Source organism: Erigeron canadensis, chromosome 2, assembly GCF_010389155.1.
Source record: "Erigeron canadensis isolate Cc75 chromosome 2, C_canadensis_v1, whole genome shotgun sequence".
In the NCBI taxonomy this organism is placed as follows: Eukaryota; Viridiplantae; Streptophyta; class Magnoliopsida; order Asterales; family Asteraceae; genus Erigeron; species Erigeron canadensis.
This window is the reverse complement of record NC_057762.1, coordinates 44,514,402-44,527,117: the sequence shown is the minus strand read 5'-3', so window position 1 is coordinate 44,527,117 and position 12,716 is coordinate 44,514,402. Positions and strand designations below refer to the sequence as shown.

At 33.1% G+C, this 12,716-nt stretch overlaps 3 protein-coding genes across 3 annotated transcripts; all 3 read left to right on the top strand.

Annotated features, from left to right (window-relative positions):
- Positions 1–262: 262 nt before the first annotated feature.
- LOC122586985 (adenine phosphoribosyltransferase 5-like) lies at positions 263–4,070 on the top strand. Its single transcript, XM_043759037.1, has 7 exons — positions 263–550; positions 631–741; positions 2,780–2,872; positions 2,990–3,139; positions 3,215–3,273; positions 3,477–3,539; positions 3,695–4,070. The coding sequence occupies exons 1-7, from the start codon at positions 460–462 to the stop codon at positions 3,710–3,712; spliced, it is 585 nt and encodes a 194-aa protein (XP_043614972.1). The 5' UTR covers positions 263–459; the 3' UTR covers positions 3,713–4,070.
- An 892-nt stretch (positions 4,071–4,962) lies between these two features.
- Positions 4,963–7,211, top strand: LOC122588787. Its single transcript, XM_043760986.1, has 5 exons — positions 4,963–5,368; positions 5,591–5,711; positions 6,135–6,346; positions 6,517–6,690; positions 6,866–7,211. The coding sequence occupies exons 1-5, from the start codon at positions 5,216–5,218 to the stop codon at positions 6,950–6,952; spliced, it is 747 nt and encodes a 248-aa protein (XP_043616921.1). The 5' UTR covers positions 4,963–5,215; the 3' UTR covers positions 6,953–7,211.
- Positions 7,212–9,402: 2,191 nt separating this feature from the next.
- Positions 9,403–12,654, top strand: LOC122586941 (signal recognition particle 54 kDa protein 2). Its single transcript, XM_043758974.1, has 9 exons — positions 9,403–9,810; positions 10,315–10,414; positions 10,530–10,683; positions 10,757–10,907; positions 11,002–11,150; positions 11,250–11,350; positions 11,440–11,597; positions 11,688–11,802; positions 12,238–12,654. The coding sequence occupies exons 1-9, from the start codon at positions 9,580–9,582 to the stop codon at positions 12,564–12,566; spliced, it is 1,488 nt and encodes a 495-aa protein (XP_043614909.1). The 5' UTR covers positions 9,403–9,579; the 3' UTR covers positions 12,567–12,654.
- The last annotated feature ends 62 nt before the right edge of the window (positions 12,655–12,716 follow it).

The following is a 12,716-nucleotide window of genomic DNA, read 5'->3' as shown; positions in this document are numbered from 1 at the left end:
TTTAAAGAAAATTATAAAATTATAAAAAATTGTAATAATATTATATGACAGCTGAGTAGACAAACAAGAACGGTAATATTTGAGCGTCATGGAGAGTCCATTAGACGGGATTCTTTACTGGTCGATAGTAAAAAGGAAAAAAACACACACACACACCTTTTAGTAACAAAGAAATAAAATTTTTGATGAGGAGGAAAGTACATGTTAAATTATGCTTATAAATAGCATACATATACATGGTCATGCTTAGATAAGCTGAACATAATAGTAAGCAGTGAAGAAGTGACCAACTGATTCACTTTTCCATCTCATATCTCCCCCTCCCTCCCTCCCTCTCTCTCCCACACACACCTTTCTAATTCTTTTTGCTTATTTCTCCCGGAAAATTTATAATTATTTTTACATATATAATCATATTTAGAGAGCCAGGAATTTTTTTTTTCCTTAAAAAAAGAAAGAATGTTTGCAGAAGAAAATGGTTTACATGGAGACCCAAGAATTAAGGCCATATCAGATGCCATAAGAGTTGTTCCCCACTTCCCTAAACCAGGTCCGGCCATCATCATTTTTCCTTTCTTTTCCTTCGGGTAAAAGAACTGGATTTCTAATGATTTATATATGTTGGGACAGGGATAATGTTTCAAGACATAACAACACTGTTGTTGGATCAAAAGGCGTTCAAGTACACTGTTGATATCTTTGTTGATCGTTATAAAGACAAGCAAATTTCTGTTGTTGCTGGTATTCAACTTTCTTCTTTCAATTCCTTTTCTTTTTAATCTTTATACTCTTATCTATTTGGTGTGAGATATTATTATTATAATTATAATGTTTATCTTATACTATACCCCGTATAAGTCAACAGAGTAAAATACTGTACTTCATGCTTGATGTTTGACTTTTGTTTTTAAAATAACACAATTACTCGTAATTAATTACGCTACTATTTGAGATTATTCCATTTGCCCCCAAAATTTCAAGTATGCAAAAATGGATTTTTTTTTTCATGCTTTGCTTTACTCTAAAGAATTGATGTGGTTACAAAGGGTACCTACACCCTACACTACTAAATGTAATTAATGGTTTTTTTTTTAAAAAAAATCTCATAAAATTATCCATATAGTACTTTTAAACTTGTCCGATTTTTAGTCATTTTGTAACTTGCCGACAAATAGGGGTTTTTGGATTACCTAATACTAGGCGATCAAAGTTATATACATTACTACACCAAAAAACGTCTTGTTTTTTTTATTAAATAAAAAAAAAGGATTAACTTCGCTATTTGTTGACTGTCTACCTTCTATTGTTATGTTAAATGTTTATCAATGGAATGAGAATATGATTATTCATAAATAAAAATGAAATAAAATTTAATGGGTCGATAAAATTTTATCGGGGACATAATTTGCATCTACATTGGCAAAAAAATAAAAGTACTCGTATAGGTCCTGCAACAAAAGAATATAACCTTTGCAAAAGATCCAAGACGCAAAAGATCCAAGACACAAAGGGTCTGTTTCTTTTTTTAATTAGTAAGTGCCGAATGTATTAAGTGATTGCATGCATCAAGAATGTCGGTATGTATTAAATAAAATATAAATAGTAATTGACGGTTATTTTTGTTTATTAAGTCAAAAAAGAAACATGAAATTTGACTGAATCATCACGTTCTTAACTATTAAGTTTCTTGAGCGTAAAAGATTCAAGGCTGAAGAGTTTCAAAAGAAGTTTTTTTTTTCTAGGTGGGCGGTCTTTTAATAATTTATAATTTTGTTAACTCTTGTCTATTATAAAAATTTTAAGAAATTTCAGCCTAAGCAATTTTGGCTTGATATTGTAGAGACAAGATGTCATTAGCAGTTACATCAACTTTGGTATTTAATACTCTATTACTATATAGTTTCGAATATATTATTCCATTATTCATTCATTTCATCTAGATTTTTAAGAATGAATATGATGAGATATGTGGACCCTATATGTAACTTTCATATTTTGTATATAAAGAAAGGTGTAGATTATGTAGCATATCTGTATCCGAAGATTACATATGCATTGTTTTTTGTTATTTAGTGTTTAATCAACATATTAAAACTGTCAATTAGGTAGACTAGTGACAAACAAATGTTAAAAAGTGACAGCCAAACATATAGGTATTTAGTTTGATATTATAGAGGACAAAATGTCATTACCAGTTACAGTAATCTTTGTAGTTGGTTCTCAATCTATCGTTTCGTTATCCTTTTGGTTCCTCAGATTTTTTTTTTTTTATATATGTAATGTGTGGACCCTATTTTTTATGATGTTGGTTAGGTATTGGATTCTTGGCAAAATATATTTTACAGTGACAGCTAAGTTGAATTGATTAATCCTGGATTTACCTTTGAAAAATCTATTGTCTGTGTACTTATTTCTTCTTTCATTTGGGCTATATGCACCAATATGTATCTAATTTGTCATGCTTTGTAATTGTATATATTCAACTCTCAAAACCGTCTGATGCGTGTATCAAACTTCCAATTCAGTCTCAATGTAGGCATCTGCTTACTTCATCATATAGCCCTCACGTGACCGCTTTACAATGCCAATGAATCGAAAGTTATAAGAGACCAAGTACATACAGATATACAATACCAATGAATTAAAAGTTTGATGTGAACAATAGGATAAGTTGAATATAAGCAATAACAAGATGTGAAGAATTTTGTTACACTTGGCCATAATATTTAGGTACAAAATTATTACCTTGCATAGTGATTAATGAAGATTACCCATACAGGAGTTGAAGCAAGAGGATTCATATTTGGTCCGCCTATCGCATTGGCTATTGGTGCCAAATTTGTCCCCCTCCGCAAACCAAGAAAGTTGCCAGGTACCCCTTGAACCTTAGTTTTCATTAAAAATATCAGAACTTGGCTGGCTCATTTATGTTCTTTTAAGATCATATTTAAACATTATAAACCTGGAATCCTTAATTTGGAATGTGCAGGAGAAGTTATATCTGAATCATATGTGCTGGAATATGGTACAGACTGTCTAGAGATGCATGTTGGGGCAGTACAACCTGGGGAGACCGTGTTGATTGTAGATGATCTAGTGGCTACAGGAGGAACCCTCTCTGCAGCCATAAGGCTTTTAGGTAAATCTGGGTGGTTGCATTTTAACAATCATGTTTGATCGGATCAGTGGTATTCATTTGGATATGTTTCTATAGAACGTGTTGGAGCTGAGGTTGTGGAATGTGCCTGTGTCATTGGGTTGCCACTGGTGAAGGTAAGCTTTCTTTTGGTACATATACACCATCGAACCAATATCTGTAACCATAGACGTGTTTATGTTTTACTAGCCTTGCGGTAAGAGACTAAGAGGTGGAAGATTGGGCGGGGTCTGTCGGGTTGGGTATTTTAATACTCGTATATTACAATTCAGAGTTACTATCTTTCCTTATCCAACGAATCAATGATCATGTATAACAGGGCAATTGGAGGCTAAATGGCATACCACTTTACGTTCTTGTGGAGCCTCGCCTGGATGACATGGTATCGACTATATCCTCCCTTTATTTCTTCCTTTTAATCTTTCTTGAATAATAATAGGAAACCTAAATTGTAGTTATCATTTTTATGAACTTCAATAGCAAAAGTTTTATTCTTGACATCACCATATAATCTGATTCGTGACCAACACTTGACAGGAAGAAGAAACCTTATGAGATGCTGCGAAACACAAGGTAGGGAAACACACTTGGTGGGCGGGTTTCCCTTTAAACATCTACATTTTCGGCTTTGAAGTTTAGGATTTGTGGTGAAGGACAAATCCATCTTCTAGTATCCATCACAAGCACCGATCTTTCAGCAGTCTTGGCGTTGTTTTGCCCGTTGCTTTTCTTGTTACAAAACAAGTTTAGTATGGAGAGATTGGAAATGTAATTGTTAGGTTTTGGCTGTTTAGGATTTGTATCCCATTGAAAGATTAGCTTTGGTGGGTGCACTTTGTAGGCGAACACATTACTTTTATTGAATCCAGAACTCAGATTTTATGAATATATTGTCTGGTGCTTTCCTTGAAAATCACTGTTGGGCATTGGCAATCGTGGCGTGTTCCAGTTCCTGGTTCATGGGTTTGTGTATTCAGCTTGGTCATCAAGTTAAACCCAATTAAAGGTAAGCTGATTTTGTAACTCAGCCTGATCATATCAGCTGAATTTAAATTTCGGATTAAATGGTTGGGTGACTTGGGTCAGATGTGCTATGTAGGGTTCATGTTCTTTTAGTGAATCGTCCTTAGCAATAATGTTTGATAGTGACTTTGTTTTGTTTATTGGCAATTCATTTATGACTAAAAAAATCAATGTACTAGTCTAAATCCAAAACGTTAATCTGACAGATTTCAGAGCTATTTAAATGACCGTTAGTCTAAATAATGTATAACGAAGCCTAATTGACTACTTTTTATTTGTTCCAATTTCCAAATAACCGTAGACTTTGGTTATGATCGGTTTTTGGCCCAAAAAATATGCCTACATTACAAGATATCAAACAAATTAAAAATTGTACATAGTTTAGCTTAAAAAGTTTTCCAAAGATAATTATTATACATACATAAATACATACACTTAAGGTATGTATGTTTCTAACAGGTTAGAGGTTATCCAACCATGATACAGAATTTGAATCTGAAATATTTTATTTGCAAGGATTGGAAACTAAGATCTACGAATTTTAATTTCAACAGTATATATATCTATTGAATTGATATGAATCCATTAATAGATGAATTAGTATTTAAGAGGATTTGTAATTTTAAAGTTTTGAGTTCAAAAAATTTGGATATGAACAAAATGATTCCTGAGTTTGAACATTATTTTAGTTAAAACAACTGAATAAGATATATAAAGAGATAATTTCGTTATTTAATGGTTTAATGAAAAAAGAAAAAAAAAAAAAAAAGGGAAGTTTCTGTGTGAAAGCGTTTCCTCAGATTCAAGCAACCCACGCGCCCCCTTATTACTTTCCCCATAATCCACCGCTTCCGTTCGTCAATCCATTTCCCACTTTATACACATAGATAGATAGATAGATATCCAAACAGCTTTCATCTTTCCCTCACGCCACCGTTTCATTCCAAAACCCTAATCCCCCAAAATTCAATCCATATTTCCTTTATTCAATCAACTGATTCATCACATCAGATCGATTTCTATTGAAAAACAAATATGTCTGCTGCGATTGTGTGTGGGAAAAGATCCTTCTTTGATGACACCTCACCCACCTCCTCTTCTCCTGTTTCCAAGAAGCTTCGTTGTTCTCCGGTCCGGCGACCCGCCGTCGATCACCTTCGTTCTCTCTTCCCTAATTTGGATAAACAGGTTCTTTTTTTTTATATATATATCTAATTATTATATCTATATCTTACCTGAAGGTTCTTGATTTGAAACTTTTTAGGAATCAAGATTACATCTTTATGTATCTACATGACTGAATTTATAAAACTGTTTTTGTTAACTAGAAATGATTCAAAAAAAAAAGATTGAAGTATATTGTTTAAAATGTTGATTGACTCAAGAAATTATCATTTTCTGAATATGCAGGTTCTGGAAAAAGCGTTAGACGATAACGGAAATGATTTAGATTTCGCTATCAAGAGTCTTAAACAACTATGCTTTACAAATGTCGATGGGAATTCTGGTTCTGTCACGTTCTCCAATGCAGGTATTGATTTCGAATAGTGTGTCATCAGTTGTATGGTTTGTTTTGTTTCTTTTTTCGAAACTAAAAAATGTAGAATCTTCTTTAATTCTGGTTCTGTGGTTGGTTTTTTACGCTTGTGTTATTGATTTATTATACACATACGTTTTTCTTTTTTTATTAGTTTGATATCATGATATTGATGTACTTACAATGTTGAACGATTTCGATGATTAACTGTTCTTGGAGCATTGAAATTATATGTGCCAAATGTGAAGAATTTTCTAAACTAGGCTATCTGATTCAAAATTTTGTTTCTTTATCATGTAGTTTTAACTTCAAGTTGAGTATTTGGGTTTTTCTTTTCTTGAATACACCATAAGTAATATTTGGTACATTAGTATTAGTACTCATGTCATCAGTGCAAAATTGTTATATTGTTGACAGCAACCAGTGAAGAAGACGCAACTTTGAAGAATTCATCAGCTCATGCCAACTCTCCAAGAAGTGGTGCACAATGGGTTGATTTGTTTGTCGCAGAGATCATGAGTGCTACCAGTGTTGATGATGCCAGATCACGTGCAATGAGAATGCTCGAGGAGTTGGAGAAATCCATAAGAGTGACTTCTGGCGCTGACGCTGTGCAAAGCCTTCATAAGGTTGGTTCCCCTCTGTTCTGTGTATTTTATATGTCTGCATATATGTATTTTATATGTCTGCATTTGTATACATATGTATATCTAGAAAGCTTTCATGGCATTTGTATGGATGCATGTGTGTGCATATGCTTTGGATCTTCCCGTTATGTTTGACCACTCCTTTACATTAGGAATATGTGGCGCTGAAGGAACAAACTGAGGTTTTTCAACGAGAGAATACAATACTAAAACGTGCCGTGGCTATCCAGCATGAACGCCAAAAAGATTACGATGATAGCACACGAGAGGTGCAACACTTAAAGCAGTTAGTATCAATGTATCAAGAACAGCTGAGGACTCTTGAGGTTCGACCTCCAACCTTGATTACCATTTTGTATTTTTTGAACAATGACAATTTGATTTATCTTGATAATATGTGTAGTAGATAAAGAGAAATAATCTTTTCAAATCGGGTCAAGGGATGTAGGGTTCGTCAACAAGCATATAATAATGGATCTTGTGGTATGTTGATGTATGCAGGTGAACAACTATGCATTGACAATGCATTTAAAGCAAGCTCAAGAAAGCAGCTCAATGCCTGGACGATTTCACCCAGATGTCTTCTAATATAATAGAGTAATAGACAATGGTAGGTAGCCAGATGAGCTAGGCGACAAGTAGCAGCATACGAATTACACGAAGTACAGTATCTACTGGATACAATATTTGATTGTTGTAATGCTACATTGGCTCAATGTATAGCCATGTAGATTGAAAGTTTTTTTTTTTCATTTATTTGTTTTTAAAATATTGATTGATAATGTAGAGGACAAGACCTCGGTTTAATATCTAATTTGAGTCTACGTCCGGGTTTGTATTTGTTGAAGCTTTTTGCCTTCTTTGTTGTTTAGATATGTTTTTCTATAACCATTGACTATGCTACCTGTTTAACTATATAACCTCTTTAGGTTCATATATCACACAGCCATAAACCAATACATATAGGTACACACCTCCACAGACATGTTTTCCGTTTATTGATGACATGTTATTAAAGTCAACAATCAAATTTGAGAAATCTGATTTTTCTATTTTTAAAATGTGTTTTTATCCAACTTCTTCTTTTTTTTTGAAATAGTTCAGCTTTATATATAAACATATTGAAAAATATTTTATTTTCTAATCACTAAGACATACTCAATTTTGGTAACACCTTTGTGGTGGAATAAGAGTTCAAAGCTTTTTATTGTTGTACTCAACACAATGTCATGGTAAAGTTGAAAATTTCTGAATTAGCCGGTTTTGGCTTGTAGTGTTGGGTTATTCTGATATTTATGTATTACAAAACTTTTACACTTTCTAGCATCCCGTAAGTTTTAACATCTTGCTAGTTTACTTTTAGTACTAAGATTTTAACATCTTGTTAACGATAAAAATATCTACGTTATACCTCTTTCAAACTCTATTTTTATCTAGATTGAGTATCGTTGTTGTAATGTTTTACAATCTTTTAGTTTAATTTTTAATACTAAATTAAAAGTAATTTTTTTATTTTTTACGACAACAAATTTTAGCATCTTGCTAGTGTAGTAAAAATTAAAAAATTTGTTGGCTCTTCAATCGGAAACAAGAAAAATTACTACAGTATTACTTTTAATTCTATAATACCGGTAGCTAATCCAAATATTGTTTTGATGATAAATTATAAACTTAAATAACTAATATTCATAAGTATATAGAATGATCACTCTAATGAAATAGCATGAAATTTTAAAAAATACTCATATAATTTTTATAATTTATCGATGTACGGTTTTCAGATAAACGATTTTGAATAAATTAGAAGGATAAAATGATTTATAGAGCAGAGTAAAAAATAATTGGTTGAGATTTGAGTAGAGAGAAAGAGTATTATAATCATTTTATGTAAATATAGAATAAATGGGAGGAATATTTTGTGGAAGTACTTAAAATCAATATTGAAAATTTAAGTTCAATGTTGAAAATTTAGAGTAAATCTGCTTTATAATATACGAGAGCAAGTACCCGCGCGTTGCGGCGGTGAAATGATGGGTGATAGGTCATAGAGTGTGATAGGCTATAAGAGGTGATAGGTCATAGAGTGTGATAGCTAAATGTTTTAGCCGTACGGGATCCGCCCTTGTATTTAAAAATTCGTCGAAAGTATATCGAATGACATCTTTAATGAAAGAACATGAAATTTTAAGAAAACCCATATAATTTTTATGATTTATTGATGTACGGTTTTTGAGATAAAAGATTTTGAATGAATTGGAGGAATAAATAATTTATGGAGAAGTGAGAAAAAAAATGATTGGTTGAGATTTGATGAAATAGAAAGGGTAATATAGTTGTTTTAGGTAAATATAGAATTGATAGGAGGACATTTTGGGAGGTACTTAAAATCAATATTGAAAATTTAAGTTCAATGTTGAAAATTTAGAGGCTTAAATAGTATCTATAAATGTAAATATAAATAAATATATAGATACTATATTATAAAACAGATAAGGTGTCAACTTCTAACTTTTAATTTTAACAGTGTACATATGATAATGCATGATGTACCATACATCAATACCCCACAACTTTCATCTTTTTACTCAAATCTCAACCACTCATCTTTCTCTTTGTTCTATAAATCATTTTATTCCTCCAATTCATTCAAAATCTTTTATCTTAAAAAGCGTACATCGATGAGTTATAAAAGTTATATGGGTATTCTTAAAATTTCATGATCTTTCATTAGAGATGTCATTCGATAAACTTTCGCCGAATTTTTAAGTCTGAGGACGAAGTCCGTACGGTAAGGCATTTGGTATAACCTATCACACTTTATGACCTATCACCCCACCATCTCATCGTAGCAATGCGCGGATACTTAACATGCATAAAAAAATTGTACATTTACATATCAAAAGTTCACCCTAAATTTTTATGGTAAGTGTACAATCCAATTAATGCACAAAGCCATGTTTAGCCCATAAATGAAAAGTAAATAAAATAAATTTCCTTTTTATCTGTTATCCTTTGTTCTTGGCATCGGCTTACAGTAAAACCCCGGTGAAATTTCTTGTAAGTTTTCTCCTTTAAATTCCATCGAATCCAATTCAAACCCTAAAAATAAATTCCCCCAAAATCCAAATATATCCCAGTACCAAATTCTTATAACCAAACAAAGAAACCTTATAATAATAATAATTGTTGATACAAGAAGCAAGAAGGAAGGAAAGATGGTGTTGGCGGAATTAGGAGGGAGCATATCACGTGCACTGCAGCAGATGAGCAATGCAACAATCATAGATGAGAAAGTCTTGAATGATTGTTTGAATGAAATCACACGCGCTCTTCTTCAGTCTGATGTCCAGTTTAAGCTTGTTCGCGATATGCAGACCAACATCAAGAACATTGTCAATCTCGATGATCTTGCTGCTGGTCATAACAAGCGTAAAATCATCCAACAAGTATATATCTTTTTCATATTATTATTATATTCACTCTCTACCTATACTGCAACTTCATAATATATATGTAATCCCACTTTTCACATTAATTGTGTGTCATATTAGCTTTTATTTTAGTATATTCTTGCTATATCTTATGTATCGCATTGTACGAGTTAGGATGATGTGATGCCTGGCACGCTAGTAGAAAGTCTAATTCATTTATATAAGGATTAGTTGCATGTTGAGAGAATTAGAAAGAATTTTATATTGAAAATAACAAGCTAATAGGAATTGAAAACGGTCGTGGTGACAATTGTCTATCATGTTCTTTGCAGTCCGTTGTTTGCTATGATCTTCTATTGTTTTTTGGACCCGATTAAGTAAGAAAGAAATGTTCTTTTAACTCTTCTTTCAGCCTGCATTTGCTCATCTATGATCTGTGAAAGTTGGAGCCTTTTTCCAAAGGTGTAATTTGTATCTGTTGTTGATTCAATTTGACTATATATGTTTTTTTAATTTTAGGCTATATTTAATGAGCTCTGCAAGATGTTGGATCCTGGAAAGCCTTCTTTCACACCCAAGAAAGGCAAAACAAGTGTCGTCATGTTTGTTGGTCTACAAGGTATCATGTTAATAAATTTTATAGTACTAATCCCATGCTTATGTATTGGTCGCATTTCTTTTATAGTTACATCCTATATTAAAAAAGTGTCTTTACATAATGGGAATGATTCTAGGTTCTGGAAAAACGACAACTTGTACGAAATATGCATATTACCACCAGAAGAAGGGATGGAAACCAGCTTTGGTATGTGCAGATACGTTCAGGGCTGGTGCTTTTGATCAGCTGAAACAGAATGCAACAAAAGCGAAAATTCCTTTTTATGGAAGGTGTGTTTGCTTCATAATGTAATATGTTTAAACATATGTATAATTATCTTGAATCCCCATGTCTTGTGTACAGCTATATGGAGTTAGACCCCGCGAAAATTGCTATGGAAGGTGTTGAGAGGTTTAAAAAGGAAAACTGTGATCTTATTATTGTTGATACTAGTGGTCGACATAAGCAGGAAGTGGCGCTCTTTGAGGAGATGCGTCAAGTTGCTGAAGCAACGGTATACCGAGTTTTTGTACTTAATTCAGTTGGTTATTTTTTTAGATTTTAGTTATTATTAGAAATTCGAATTAGTGACATTTGTAAATCTACAGAAACCGGACCTTGTTATCTTTGTCATGGATAGCAGTATTGGTCAAGCTGCATTTGATCAAGCTCAAGCTTTTAAGCAAAGCGTTGCTGTTGGAGCTGTAATAGTGACTAAAATGGATGGCCATGCAAAGGGAGGTGGTGCTCTTAGTGCGTAAGTGTAATTGTCTTATGATCTAGCTTTTCATACTCATGCATCCGGTTTATTAACGTTCAACTTATGTTTACTATTCTCTTTTTTCTTGTATTGCAGAGTTGCAGCAACAAAAAGTCCGGTCATTTTTATTGGTACTGGAGAACATATGGATGAATTTGAGGTTTTTGATGTTAAACCTTTTGTCAGCCGCCTTTTAGGTTTGCATCCTTCATCTTAGTTTCAGAATTTCTGAGATAACCTTATGCTCTGGTAATTTCTAATTACTTGCATCATCAATTTTAATCAGGAATGGGTGATTGGTCTGGATTCATGGACAAGATTCATGAAGTGGTTCCTATGGATCAGCAGCCTGAGCTTCTGCAAAAGCTCTCTGAGGGAAATTTCACATTGAGAATTATGTATGAGCAATTTCATAATATACTCAAGATGGGTCCTATCGGTCAGGTTCACCTCCATATTATTGCCTTTTGTTGTTGAAGTTTATTTTTATTTACATCTTTTTGATTCACTTGGCTGTATCAATGTATCATGTAGGTTTTCTCCATGCTTCCTGGATTTAGTTCTGAATTAATGCCAAAGGGCCAAGAAAAAGAAAGCCAAGCAAAGATTAAACGCTACATGACGATGATGGACTCAATGACTGATGACGGTAAAATAAGTCTTTTGAGTGGAGCCTGGAAGTAGAAAAATGAGTGGGTTAGGACTTGGGAGGGTTGGGTAGTGGTTTGAATCTGGCATTTTAAGTATGCTTGAGAATAGTGGGGTTGGCTTGGGTTGGACAAACTACAAACACAATTATAATACATTTTTCTAGAGTTTATAAATAAATGCTAAATTTTACTACAAGAATAATTTAAGCTTTTCCAGTAAAACAATTGAGGAGGTTAGGAGGGTTAGTAATGCACTTTGTGTTACCCGACTAATTTGGCCTGTTCCATTTTAGTCATATCCTTTAAATTTGTCCATTTTACTTCTAAAGATAGAACAATCGAATGGACCCATCTAGAAATAAATGGGTTACACGGGTCACATCTAATCTATAGTAATTACAGTAAGAACCATAATTTGGTTGAAATTTTTGCAGAGTTGGATAGCACGAACCCAAAGATAATGAATGAGTCAAGAATCATGAGGATAGCAAGGGGATCTGGTCGTCAAGTGAGGGAAGTGATGGATATGCTGGAAGAGTATAAACGGCTTGCCAAGATCTGGAGCAAGATGAAAGGCCTTAAGATCCCCAAGAAAGGAGATATGAGTGCCTTGTCTAGAAATATGAATGCACAACACATGAGTAAAGTCCTTCCACCTCAAATGCTGAAGCAAATCGGCGGCATGGGTGGCTTACAAAATTTGATGAAACAAATGGGTTCAAATAAGGACATGATGGGCATGTTTGGAGGTGGTGATAAGTAGATAATAGTCATATAGTAAATTTTGCATCCTTTGTAAGTACCATGAATGTGTTTTATGATGATATACATGGATTTTATTTTTATTTTCATTATGTGTTCCCTGAATTTTCTCGTATGATATTGGACACTTCTTTGTGGTTATCTCAACACA